This window comes from Engystomops pustulosus, chromosome 1 (genome assembly GCF_040894005.1).
Source record: "Engystomops pustulosus chromosome 1, aEngPut4.maternal, whole genome shotgun sequence".
NCBI classification, from domain to species: Eukaryota; Metazoa; Chordata; class Amphibia; order Anura; family Leptodactylidae; genus Engystomops; species Engystomops pustulosus.
Genome location: NC_092411.1, coordinates 243,020,702 through 243,035,310, shown reverse-complemented (window position 1 = coordinate 243,035,310; position 14,609 = coordinate 243,020,702). Strand labels below are relative to the sequence as shown.

The window sequence follows — 14,609 nt, the reverse complement described above, 5'->3', positions numbered from 1 at the left end:
ACAATAATGAGAGGCAAAGCCACCTGCGCTCGCAGTGCACGTGGAAACAAGGCACTAGTGGTTCTTATGACCATACCTTAACTTCTATTGTGAGCCAAAGCCACTTTTACACCACACCAGGGCTGGCAAACGAGGACCGCAATCTCACATTGGCCAGAAATTGAGGAAAGGGAAGTTGCAGATTAGGCAAACACAGGGTCCTGGCAGCACGGTGGCTTAGTGGTTGGCATTGCAGCCTTGCAGTGCTGGGGACCTGGGTTCATGTCCCAGGGTCAAAATCTGCAAAATTTGTCTTTCCGTATTTGCGTGGGTTTCCTTCGGGTTCTCCGGTTTCCTCCCAAACCCCAAAACATACTTTTAGATTGTGAGCCACATGAGGATAGGGACCGATTTGGCAAGCTCTGCCGGCGCTGCGGAATCTGTGTGCGCTAAATAAATGAAATCTTATTGTTATTTAATATACTACTCAGATGTTCTCTCTGACTGTCTGTATCAGTGAGAGCTGGTGTCAAAAATACAGCGCAGAGGTCCATGAGATGATATAATTTATTCCTGGAGACTAGTAATACTACCATCTTGGATAAAATACTATTATTTTTATGCAAAATAAAGCATCACTAATATTTCAATGAAAATCTATGAATACTTAGGATAAGACAAGTAATCCTTAGCGCCCCCCTTCCCCCTTGAACAACTGGTGACACCGTGAAGGAATAAAAGGCCCGGTTTAATTAATCTGCATTTAATCTAATTGTAGTAATATTACAGCCAAGTAGAGATGTTTAGGAGATGGAAAATGTTAGGAAGTAACCGGCTGCGCACTGTGTGCCCTGGGGATCATAGCTATTAGATGCTGGAGTCATGGGTTGTGTCTAGCAGGAAAGGGCATGGTGTGTAACTGCATAAGAGAAGGGAAAAATAGCAAGGAAATTCTTCCAAGAGCAGTAGCTATTCTATTATACGTGGGACAGTGGTGAATAGGAACATCTACTATACAACTTATTAATGATCAGTGTCATTGAAAATGAAATTATATTTCTATTATTTATTAAAATGCTGATTGAAACTGGTCAACAGGTGTAAATGTAATTTCCTAAAGATTCCAATAAAGCTTTATAGACATGCTTCTACATTCCAGTAACTTATACTGTGCCCCTATCATTAAGCTCCAGTGTGTCATGGAGACGTCATTACAATGGAAGGAGTCCGTGTCTCTTCAAGTCATCCTCCCTGTTCCTCACTCAACCCCCCTCCCCAATGCCTACATGAACAACTCACATAGGCGTGGAGAAGGGAGGGGTACAGTGAGTAGGAGGGAGTATGACACGATGAAACAGGGACTCGGTCCATTGCAGCTGATGCCCCCATGACACCCTCCGTGGAGTTTTCAGGGAAGAGCGCTTGGTCGAAATATGAATTATACCACATATTTATTTTGTGTGTATTGCAAATGGGATTGACCTCCGCTGTATAGGTCACTAACCTCTGTAATGGGTTTGTGTGCAATCCCCCAAGGATCCGGGTTTCTGGTAGGGGTTTGCTTACTGTGATGTGCTTGTTTATGACCCCAACCTCCTGGCTTAGATTAGGGACGAGTAGATGAATTTCATAAGAGGGGGTGCCTACTTCTACTCATAATTTTTTTTATATTTCCCTACCTTTATCACAGATGGGGTCAAAGCTTTCTTGATCCGCTGTATAGTAAATAGTCTAGATTTTGATGCAGGGTTATAGACCTCTACTAGTCTAATAAGAGATTATTAATAATAATACAAAGAGTTCATCTTTCAGTTAGGCTTTGAATGTTTGATTAGCTTTACATTTAAAAAAGAAACTTTTTAGAGTGGAGATCGGACATTAAATATTATCTGGACAGATTCCAGAGGAACATTAGACCTATCAGCCTGTCTAGCTGTGTTGTTACATAATGCAAACTGTGAGGAACATTTATCATACACTATTGTTGATTTTATTGATTCATAATAGTTTGCAGGTTGTAACGAGTGTGTGAGGCAAGAATGCTTTGCGTAGCCCACTTTGCTGCCAGTTGCACCCCCTTAAAGGGAACCTGTCACCACATTTGCACATATACAGCCAGTGACAGGTTCCTATAGAGCCCTATTAACTGACTGACAGCCTTCTTTTAGCTAAGGTACAGTGCCTCACTGGCAGCTAATTTTATGTGATATGGGGAGGACTTGTAACCCTTTATCAGTAGGCATTGTTACTCAGGGTGGCCAAAATGTGGTGACAGGTCCTTTTTAACAGCCCTCCATTCCCCTTTGGAGTGGAGTTGGCATAAAAGGGATAATTATCACAATGCCTGGTGCTTCACAAGGCATTGCAATTATTTCAGGGTTTGTGTGGTGGAAAACTTGTGTTTATACGGATCCTGCAGATTTGTGTCACCGTCTTCCATATCTCTCTATTCTGTTATCTAAAGGGGGAGAAGAATAGCATAAAGGGGACTGCAAAAGAATAGCACAAGTGTGAGATAAAACACCAAACTATAGTCGATAACCTGCTGCAAGTCTGCTACATCTGTACACAAACTTATCCTGAAAACAGGGTTTCTTTCATATTTCAGATTATCCAGTTTGATGAGATTCTGGCTAACCCATCATTCCGAGACCACTTCAGAACATACATGGAAAGAATCGATAAGCGGGTATTGATCAGCTTTTGGGAGTCTGTGGAGTACCTGAAGAATGCAAATAAGGTAAATTTAGATAAATTCATAATTTAGTTCTATTTAAGGATAAGGGAACCATTGAGGGTTAAGAACGGGTAATGGGTTAATAAAAATGCAAACCATTGTAGAAAGTGATTTGATCTAAAAGTTGCCCCAATAAAGCTGTTACTTTCTGCTGAACCCTTCAGAATCCATTATTATTTTAAAGACCTGGGCTACTGAAGGTCGATCTGCCACTGTCAGCCTTTAAACCATGTAGGATTTCTAGTATACATGTTTGGATGAGCATTATGTGATTGGAAAGGGAAATTACATTGAAGTTGGGAGACATCTCCATTCTCGGGGTGACATAAGTGATGTTGCTGTTCTGGTGTTAAACTCTTTTTTTTTTAATATCAAGTTTAGCATCAATTTAGATCTTTACTTTATTTTCCAGCCTGAAATACCTCAGTTGGTTGGTGAAATCTACCAGAACTTTTTTGTGGAGAGCAGAGAAATCCAAGTGGAGAAAGCGCTTTACAAAGAGATCCAACAGAGTCTTGTAGGCAACAAGGGCATCGAGGTTTTCATCAAGATTCAGGCGGATGTCTACGAGGCTATAAAGGACCGCTTCTACCCCTCATTCATTGTCAGTGATTTGTATGAGCAGCTCATCCGCAGGGAAGACACCGCCACCTGCTCGTGTGCCTCCGATGACAAGGACGAGTCGGTGAGTGTAGTGTTAGGATTGAGAATGACGCATGAACTCTGGAAAAACTCCCACATTACATTTCATGTAATATTCAAGATCTTCTTATAGGTTGTTTTGCATTATTAATGCCTTACTGTTGTCTGATACTTGTGTTCATGGCCTTAAGGGAGTCTTTGAGTAGTTTGGACCTCGCAAAATTGCTGGCAGTGCAAGTAAAGGGACAAATTAGATCTATGGGAAAGGACTTGGTGACTTACGAAAAGGATCAGGATTTCTGTGTCCAAGACACTGGATCCTTCTGTTTTTGGGGAGAAGAGAAATTTGGTAGCAGCATTTTTTCCATCCCTCTGTTCAGAATCTATACATGTCTATACATAATCTATAGCTGAACTTATCATTTCTGTGTATGATGAGGTCAGGATAACGGGTAACTAGCAGTCTGCCTACAACTAACGTGTATGACCAGCTTGCGGGAGAGGTTCTAATGCAGTGCAAGGGCTTCCTTCTAGTTCTCTCTGAGCATATCCTAGTACTAAAGTCCTTTCTGCACTCTGCAGTAAGTGCTCCACACCTATCCCAGAGATGGACTACCTGGTGTGATCTGTGTAGTGGCCACACACCGCAACTGCAGATGAAAGTCCTGCTCACTTTAATAGGAGCGGACATGACCGCCACAGAATGTAGAGCGATCTGCTTCCATGTCAATGCTCTGCCTGTTATACCTGCCTGTCACATATTGATGGCTAATCCAAAAAAATATCCTGGACACCACTTTAAAGGCACAAATGCTCTTCATCAGGTACATAACACATCGTGCAGTCTCTCAAGACAATGATAATATCCTACTGTATACCCAACTATACTGTGTTGTTACAAAATCTATGGCTTTCCTATAAATGATAGCATTCTTTATTACATGAAATCCAGCTTGGGAGAAAACTGTAAGGAAACGGATCAAGATAATCTCTTGCAATGTATATACCGTGTATGGAATGGATTCGCCTTCCAATGTCTTCTGTTTAGCACACGGATAACTGTATCTTTATTTAGACACAGTTGTGAGACTATACACATAGGAATCCCAGCAGAATAATGGTTGTATTTCTGTATCTGCAGTATCCGCCTCATTTTCCCTGTGCTGACGTGTTATTCAAGGAGCAAAGCGGGAACACCATAGAGGCCTCATTATCAGGCTAAAACTTGTTTCATTTGAAGGCAGGTGCTTGGTTCATGCTTCAACTCAATAACAGGCAGCAATAGGGGAGATTTCTGCTGCAGAAAACTGCCTCCTGTGTGAATATGAAGGTGACAGAATGATTTGTGGTCATCTTCTGTGAGGCCCGGAATTGTAGTCTGGACCTGGGAGCATCGCTAGTTGTTGTGTTTCTGGAATTATTTTGCCCGTTTTGAGGCTCGGGTAGTTGTCTTCTAATGTTAGCACACGGGTGGAGCTCACACCATGATTAGACACAGGCCGCAAACCGTCCACGGCCACATTTTTTACAGCCCAGTATTTCACACATAAACTTAGATTTCTTACTGGAAGAGCAGTGAGACTTTGGAAGTCAATGTTACAATGGTTGCCCAATAAATAGGTTCAATAGGGGCCAGGGTGGCTTTCTTATGTAATTTTAAGAGTTATTGGATGTAAGTTTCTGAAAAAGATCTGATCCCGATTGCCACAAATATATTTTCTCCTATTATGGTGGTAATATTCATCTGCCACTGGTTTTTTGGTTTTTGCCTTCTTCTGGCTCACCATTGAAAACGAAAATCCAAATATTAACCCCACAATCATGTGAACTATGTAATCGTACCAGGGAAGAGGTGACAGCCATCTAATTGCTGAGACATCCCCTTCCTTAAAACGTTCACAAGAATGGGGGTAACATAGATCCAGGCAATCTTATTTGTTATCCATGGCCTCTATCTTCTAAAATCAACTTTTACAATCATTCTAATGAGTCACAAGGGCTCCACCAGACCCACTTCATGCTATAGCTTCACGGGCTGCTACACTTTTTTGACTCGCCCCTTTCCCCCCCTTGTTCCCCCTTTCACTGTATGACTTTATATTATTCAAAGGGGGATCAGTGCCAAGGGAAGTGCTCCTGCACTGTGTAACAGCCTGTAAAGTCTCTGGTAGAGCCCTTCAGGCTCATTTGCATAATTGTAAAAGTTTATTTTAGCAGGAAAGAGGCCAGGAATAACAAATATAAGAAGATTACCAAAATCAGGGGCCTGAATCTGAGTAAGTGTCCCTGGTTTAACATCCTTTATTCTGATGGTAAAATGCAGTCATGAACTAACAGAATGCAGCGTTAGTTCGCAGGCACAACCACTGCTCCTTTTATAAAATGGATACGGGATCCTATTTTTGTGATGTGTCTGCTGGCAACACCAACCTAACAGTCACCATATGGATAGGTGGTAACTTATAAATCCTTAGAAAAATAAGAAAATGATAACATTGAATTATAATAGAAAAATATTTTTGGGAGAAGAGTGACCCAGCCGAAACGCTACTGTTCTCCCTCGAGGTGAGTAACCTGCTCCAACTGCCCTGGGATTTTGGAATATAACTTTATTTCCCCTTTAAGGATAGACTTAAAGCGCTATATATGAGTGTGAATTCACTTGTATTCTATGTTTCAGATGCAGGGGTGTGAAGGTGGAGAAGGGATCCTGGATGAATGCAGTAGTGGAATCACTGAACAAGCTAGCTACGCTGTCAACAAGCTTCGTCAGCTTACAGAGAAGCTGGATTACAAAAGACAAGCTCTCAGCTCCATCATTAACGCCCCCAAACCTGACAAGAAGGTACATAGCTACCCCTGTACTAAAACTACTAATAGATTCCAATGTTATTTTATTGCTTTTAGTGATATTATTGTGGTAGAACCTATTAAACAAATTGACCTGGAAGGGAATGATTGGGAGTGAAAATTCCTTAAAGCGTTTGTATTTTTAAATCTTCAGCAGTTCGGTTTTTGTGCTTTACACAGCACAGACGTCTCTGTACGTACAGTCATAGAGGGATGATCGGTCTATGATAGACAGCACGTCATGGTTTGCAGCACAGAAAGAACAAAGAATTAAGCTCTCATAATTGTGTCCCGTAATAATACAGCACAGAGAATGATGTATGGAGAAGTCTCATTGGCTCAGCCCTCTCCATGGGCAGCACGTGTCTGCTTCGTTATGCAGGAGACTCCCACCTCCAATAGCTGTAATTGGCACAGGAATCCCGTCTGGGTGTTAACTGCATAAGTGCCACGGTCAAATGTGACCACAACACGTAAATGGCCATGTCGGATGGGATCAATGCTCCCATTGCAGGATCTGGTATAATAGTATTATAGTACATTGTGTTACTGATCATACTCCTCCATCCACTAGAACAGAAACATTGTCATAAATATGTTAGGTGTCCCTGTATGCCAAATATAAACAATTTTCTCTTCTGGTGAAACCTTTATTGGAAAAAAACAAGTTTCCAAAATGGCACTTTTTTGCTTTTGCACCACACATAAAAATTTTGATAAAAGGTGATCCAAACCTTGTACACTCCCCAAAATGGTATAAATGAAAACAACAACTTGTCCTGCAATAAAATGACATCTTACACAGTTCTGTAAATGAAGTACGAAAAAGTTCTCAGAATTAAGCAGGTAATAGTTTTTTGTTTTGTTTTTCCCTATGGGAGGGGTTTGCCTCAAATTTCGATCCCCTATTTTAATCCCCTAGAACACAATAGAGATCACTTTAACCCTTTACTTTACTAAGTTTGCTCAGTTTTATTGCCTCAGTTTGGCTTCTATAACTCAGTGATGGTCAGTGCAAAAATCCAGGCTGTGGGTGGGGACTCTGTAACCAGACACTTCATTATCCCTCTAGTTCTGTTAGCTGACAATGTGGTTAGATTATCAGGGTACAGGTTTATAAACTTTCATTTACCTTTTGAACATTGTGTTAATATCTGATACATAGAAAGAGAGATTAAACAGATCAGAGATGAGATGATGAGATCCATGAGATGCATATTACACACAATGACACTCTTCAGCCCTGCTTCATCTTAGCTACACACACTATCAGACCTGATGTGCCAGCCTCCCCATTCTCGAATAAAGAAGTTATCTGCCGGTAGCTTGTAGCTCTTCTCTCGCTGCTGCTGTTTGCCGGCAGTAAGTCGGCATGCATCAGTGTGAGCTCCGCCCTGGAATGCAAGGGAAGGGGCTGCTGTAGGGAGCAGGGACCAGAGAAGAGCTCCGCTCCACATCGGAAACCAAGGGCAACTGAAATTGTGTACATCAGGACTGATAGGTTGGAATTATATCTGTGAAATGCGGTATATTTGTTAACAGTGAAATAAAGAATTGTTCTTCTGAGTACATTTAAGAAACTTGTCTTGTGGGAAAAATTGATCTGGACCTTTACAGTGAAAGCCTTCAAAACTATAAGGAAACTCTGCAAATGTGTTTTTGTCCACATTTGGACTTTTTCCTGCTTCCCAGTACATTGAATGGAATAGTAAATACTGACACTAGGAAGTACAATTTGTCCTGCAGAAAACCAAGCCCTCATACAGCTCTGTTAACGGGGAAAAATGAAAACATTTTAGCATTTGGATGGTGGGGAGTGAAAAACAGAAGAGGGTTGCAGCGTTAAGGGGTTAAGCTATGAGCTGTTCCCAGAAAATGTAAATTGGAGATTATTATCAGAGCATTGTGTTTCATTTAAAGGATAAATTATAATATGCTAAGTGAGTATCACTCGATGTCATGGAAACGGCAGGGCTCGAGTCCTATTAATGAAAAGCTCATTAGGCTGATTTTTGGTTCCATGTTTCCATAGTTATCAGTAAACTGTGGTGCACCGTAATTATTATTATTTTTTAATTTTTCTTTGAAGCCTTTATTTAGTATCACAATTAACAATGAATATACGGTATGCATATCACTAAATCTGTATTCCCCTATTGATATACAATTATGTAGATATTGCAATGTACTTCTTCCTTACTTAGTCATTATACAATTAAATGTGTTATACAAACGTTTGTAACTAACCAGTCTGTTATTTTCTTAAATGCACTCAACCTAATCGGAGACCAGTTTATTTTCCCCTATTAGAATTCTACAAAAAAGACAATTTTCCCCTTATAACCTACCCCACCCCCCAAGAAAATATAGGTATTAACCCCTATAACTCATCCCTCTCAATCTCTCACCCCTCCTTACCTAATATCACACAACTCTTCTTCCCTCCCATCTTCCCATCACGCTTCACTAAATCTATTAACATAAAAAGTTTCTTCCTCCGTAAAGTATTTGTTTTGCCAAGACTTCCAAATAATCCTAAAGCTACGCATCTTCCCTCTAGTCCTTCCCAACATAGCGAACCATTCACTTTGCAATGTTATGTTTGTCATTCTAATCCACATTTCCACTGTAGGTGGTTCTTTCAATATCCATTTTTTTTAATTAATACAGTATCTGGCCAGAAAGAGGAATAATATCAGCATTGCAGTCAAGAAATGAAAGACATTACTTTCACCCCAGTAATCCAAACATGTGTGTTTCCAAATTATATAGACCTTCTAATTTTAGTTAATGTTCTCACCTTGGTCCCTTTACTCCAAAATTCCTTGATTTAGGAGCATGTCCAAAATATATACACATCATCTGCACCCTCAACTTGACATCTACTACAATGAGATCCTATTGGACTAAAGAACTTAGCTATTTTTTTAGGGGGAATATTATGCTCTAAATAGAATGAAAAACTGGGCCTTTTTATGTATTGGGACAACAAGAATTTCTTGAATTTCTTTTAAAATCATTTCTTATTTATCCCGTTTCATAACCTCCAGTAACGAATAACAAATCAACAAAGGAGTAATCTCCATTTTCAACCATTCAAAGCCCTTATCAATAATTATCCGTACTAATTGTAAATAACTAAACCATGTTACCTCCTATACCATACTGTCTCTAACTTTTCAAAAGATTTTACCCACTCTTCCCCCAATATTTGTTTAACATGTTTAATACCGTAGTAAACCCATTGTCGATAATTGAAATCTTCTGGAATTGTCAAATGAGCATATCCCCATATTGGTGTAAATTCTAATGTCACTTTAAACTTTTATAATTTTTTTTTATAACTTTCCATAATATGTGAATAATTTTAACCATATCATTTATCCACTTTTTTTTTTTCCCATAAAAAACCCACATTCCCATATTTCCAAGATGTTATAATGTGCACATTCTGGACCTATAAGAGATCTTAAAATATAGCTGTGAGGAGGTATTGGATTAGAGCTGCTATGTAATTAGACTGCATATCCGGAATAGACATTTCTTCTTGCTGCGAAGGAAGTTTCAAAATAACTATTTTAATTTCTGGTTGTTTTCCTCACCAAACCAGATTGCGGAATAAACTTTTACCACAATTTAATTTTTTTTTTCTTGTAACACATATGGGACTAGTGGAAGAATAATGCAATCCTACCAATCATATTAAGTGAAATTCCATTGCAAGTTCTAAATTTCCCCCTTGATTTGCTCTATTGTGGGCATGATATTGAGTTTAATATAGTCCAAGTAGAAAAATATATCCCATGATATTGAATACATTTTTTACCCTCTATAACTTCTACATCCTTGGGTTTATTTGTCATAAAAGCTAGTGGTATACGTCCAGATTTTTCCAGTTAATACGAAGTCCTGATCCTTGTTAATATTCTTTGAAAACTTCAAAATTGATTGACCTGATGACTACCCAAGTACAATACTAGATCATCCACGTAGGGTGGAAAAAAATTTCACTCTATCTCCCTGACAAAAAACTGGTCTCTAGTGGCCCAGCGCTCAAGTGCCAGTGCAAAAATTCACCTTTTTATATGATCTAAAAATATTTAAATTTAATAACAATAAATACAATACAATAATAACAATAAATTAGGAGGACAGCCATGTTGCCATTGTGTCCATGGTGTTCTGTGCCTGAATTCCCTCATTTCAGGGATGCCATCCTATAATGTCCTACAGTCACTTCTTCAGTGCCTTCAAATTGCTTGTTCATGTTCTCCGCTACTTCTGATCTTCAGTGTCTTGAATTGTTCATGCTGTCTTGCTGCTGTTTAGTAAAGCATCTTATTATTTTTCTGAATAGATTATTTCCAAGTTAAAGGATGAAATCGTTCTAATGGAGAAAGAGCAAAGTGATCTCGACCTCCATATTTCTCGGACAGATTTATGGTGTGAAAATCTTGGCATGTGGCGGGCGCTTATCAACATCAGTGAGGTGAGTTTTGTGGGGGGAGATGGAAATTTATCACAGGGTGTTTTATAATCCAGAACTTTAAGACGGAGGGATTCATCGGCACAATTTTATCACGTTCGCCAAGTAATGGGCAGCCTCGGGTTGTGATTTAGAATTTCTTCCACATGATTTTTAAAATGAATTATTCATATGACCTTTTATAATCCAGGAAATTTTCTGGAAAACATGTTTATTAATGTGGATTAATTAAACTAATGGCTAGATGCAGAAATAATCTTCAGGATGAACCAAGTACTTTTCTGATTACTTCTAATGGCTGCCCAAATAAAATACCCCTGAAGAAGCTGTCTCAGATAATCAACCCCTGTCTAAATGCCCTTATAATGCAAATGGTCATACTACTCCTTTATTATGTATCAGACGGGTTACTTGGGCTCACCAAATGAAATCATTCTGAAGACCCACTCTTCATCATCCTTCTGATAATAGACCCTACTATCCTCCAAATTAGGTGGTCTTCTGATGTTTATATGGGGCCCAGTACCTGTCCAGGACCTGGCAACACTGTAGGATGCTGTAGTGCACTGGTGTCAAACACAAGGCTCGCAGACCAAATCCGTCCCGCGGCCTTATGTTATCCGGCCCGGCTCTTAGTCTTTGTCTATGCTGTGTTTGTCGGTCCGATACTCACATTTCCTCGCTCCCACAAAGCTGCGCTCCTTGTGCCGGCGTGTACAGTGGGAACATTGAAGCAAGACAACGGCTGTTGGTGCTGCTCATGGGAGCAAGTACACCCCCCAACATTTTATTACAGGGGAGGGGAAAGAGCTACTGGGGGCTGTGTAGGGGCAATGGCTACTTGGGGACCCTGTGGCTTTTTCATGTGAGAGGCTAAACAACCTCTTTAATATAATTCACTTCATGTTTTTCACAATTCGGTTTTTTTTTTCCTTCTCAATTTCCTTGAAAAGGGGCAAAAGAAGATGGCAGTAATTATAGATCCTGTGTAGGTTCTTTGATGCTTAGTAGTAATAGTTTTTTTTCTTGCAGGTATCTGAAGAGAATGGAGAACAGATGCCAATGTATTTTGTACTAGTAAGTTTGCCAGAGTCTGGAGAATCGGACAACAAGAATTGGACTGTACTGAGAAGATTAAGTGAATTTCAGAATTTGCACAGAAAACTCTGTGAGGTATCAACAAGTTCAGCTTTAAATAGGACTAAAAATAAAATGAAAAGTAAAAAACTTATTTGGGGAGTCGATCACTATACTTTGTGCGTGTCTTTGCCCTGGTACTAAGCTTGTACACATGGTATGATACAGAACCCATTTGTTACGCTTGGTTCCTTCTGGCCCTGTTTAGACATGACGTAGTATTTTAAATAGAACAGAACACCACTCTCAAAACTTATTGAAAAACTAGAGTTTTTAATCCCCTCCAATTATTATTGTATATATTTTTTTTCCTCTGTTAGTAATATTTTTTGTGACCCATACCACTGACCGTTATGCATAATGTCCACAGCTGCACTTTATCTGATACTAGCTGTAGATCGCTGCCTTGCCCGGGACAGTAAATAACTGCTCGTAGCTATAACAAAATAGAATTGGTTGATGAAAAAATATTTTAAAACCATATACTGTATATACTCGTGTATAAGCCGAATTTTCAGCACAAAAAATTTGCTGCCTCTCTCAGTGGAGAGACAATCGGGGTCATTTACTAAGGGCCTGAATCGCCTTTTTCCGTTGCGTTACCCGAATATTTCTGATTTGCGCCGATTTTCCCTGAATTGCTTCGGGATTTTGGCGCACGCCACGGAAATCGGGGTGTGGCCGTAAGAAATCCTGACGGATTCGGAAAAACCGCCACATTTAAAAAAAACATTTTAAAAAAAAAAGTGTCGCTTGACACGTGCTTACCTGCACCCACGCTTGCTTGGTGAACTTCAGTGAACTCCGACGGAATTCAGCGCAGCAGCGACACCTAGTGGACATTGGGCGCACTACCTTCGGAAGACCCGAATCCTCCACAGAGAACGCGCCGCTCGATCGCGTCTGGACCGGGTAAGTAAATCTGCCCCATTGTCTCAGAAATCTGTAGATTTGAGGAATTCGCCCACTGGGAGGGGGGACAAGACACAAATTCTTAAAAATCTGGACCCCATGGTTCCAATACCAAAACAGTTCAGCTACTTGTCTACTACCCCCTCTAACACCTCCACCTCCCACCTAAGATTTCCCTCTTCCTTCCTCCCCTGTAACCCCCCCCCCCCTCAAAACTGTTCGCTCTTGAATAGAAAGAAGGTTATTCCTACTGAATTAAGCTTATTCACAAATATTGCCTAAGTTTTTTGTTATTATGCTAATGTTCTATCTTTTACATTCTGTAAAAATATAAAAAAAATGTACAATACACAGCTACTGGGAAAAAAAATTGCTGAAAAACCTCACCGTGGCTTATACTTGAGTCAATAGGTTTTCCCAGTTTTTGGTGGGGCCTCCGCTTTATCGGGTCGGCTTATACTCGAGTATATACGTATATATAGATATATGTATCTATATCTCTGTCTGTCTCTCACTCTCCCTACCTATCTCTCTGTCACTCTCACCCCCTGCCTGTCTATCTCACTCACTCTCTCACCCCCTGCCTGTCTCTCTCACTCACTCTTTACCCTATGCATATTACCTCACATATAAGCGTCTTAAACTCATTGCCTTTAGTAACCAATCACAGCTCAGAGCTTATATTAATGACCTGTAGCAGAATAGCAACCAATAACGGCTCAGCTTCTAACTGCCTGTGCAAAATTTGGTGATTTTAAGCACTATGGTGCAGATTCCATAAGCGGACACACACGTACGCATACACACACTCAGCTTTATATTTTTAGATTATAATTTTACAATGAAGTATAATGTTGAATAAATTCTGCTAAAAATGAATTTTTTTTATCAGGTATAAATCTGATACCCAAATATTGTATCCAAATGTATTTCTGTATGGAAGTTGCACATCTATAAAGTTGTTCCAGTCACAGGCTAAGGGAGTCCACAATCTCCTCAAGCATCATAATCTGCTGGCAGCATGTTGTAGAGAATTGCTTTGTGATTTTCAACATACTTTTCTAATCTTTGTCCATTGTGTCAGTTAGGAGAAATTCCATTGAAATCCGTATGCTAATGAGGCAGTTGGTGCACCAAAGTCCTGTCCTCAGCACCCGGAGCACTGCTGTTCCTGCCTGGACCACTACCCTCTCCATCATGTAAGCAGTAGATTTGTCTTGAGAAACGAGGGGTGACACTGGGAGGAGGAAAGTGGTTTAGACAGGAATATCGGTGCTTGGGGCGTTGAGGACAAAACCTGGGAGCACCAACTTCCTCAATAGCATAATGATTGAGATCCTGGAAATGACATAATGGACAGAATCCGGTCCTTTATACTTTACAAGATGACAGCACATGTGATAGTGATGGCTTGATAAATCAAAACTTAAGTTGGAATTTTCCTTCCCTTTAGTGTTTTCCTTCATTGAAGAAGGTCCAATTGCCTTCCATCAGTAAACTTCCTTTCAAGTCCATAGATCAGAAGTTTCTGGAAAAGTCAAAAACCCAGTTAAACAACTTCCTACAGGTAAAACCTTTCACGTTGTCTTATAGTGATTACAGTTACATGTATTCCAGCTCTTCCTCATTTAACGTGATGATATATTGTGTTTTTGCAGAAGCTGCTTTCCGATGAGAGACTATATCAGAGCGAGGTGCTTTATGCCTTTTTGAGTCCATCCCCAGAGCACCTGAAAGTCATTGATGTCCAGGGCAAAAAATCTTCCTTTTCACTCTCTTCTTTTTTGGAAAGACTTCCTGGAGATTTCTTCTCCCACCAGGAGGTCAGTAAATGATGGGCCTGGTCCGAGAACCTTTGTGGCTTTT

At 40.0% G+C, this 14,609-nt stretch overlaps 1 protein-coding gene across 1 annotated transcript in view; it reads left to right on the top strand.

Moving 5' to 3' along the window:
* SNX25 (sorting nexin 25) overlaps window positions 1-14,609 on the top strand; it is an 85,802-nt gene that overhangs the window by 61,682 nt on the left and 9,511 nt on the right. The window contains exons 8-14 of the mRNA XM_072122900.1: window positions 2,588-2,719; window positions 3,129-3,401; window positions 6,039-6,203; window positions 10,566-10,697; window positions 11,727-11,867; window positions 14,197-14,310; window positions 14,402-14,566. Of these exons, the coding sequence (XP_071979001.1) occupies window positions 2,588-2,719; window positions 3,129-3,401; window positions 6,039-6,203; window positions 10,566-10,697; window positions 11,727-11,867; window positions 14,197-14,310; window positions 14,402-14,566 (1,122 nt within the window). The remainder of the gene's footprint in view (window positions 1-2,587; window positions 2,720-3,128; window positions 3,402-6,038; window positions 6,204-10,565; window positions 10,698-11,726; window positions 11,868-14,196; window positions 14,311-14,401; window positions 14,567-14,609) is intronic.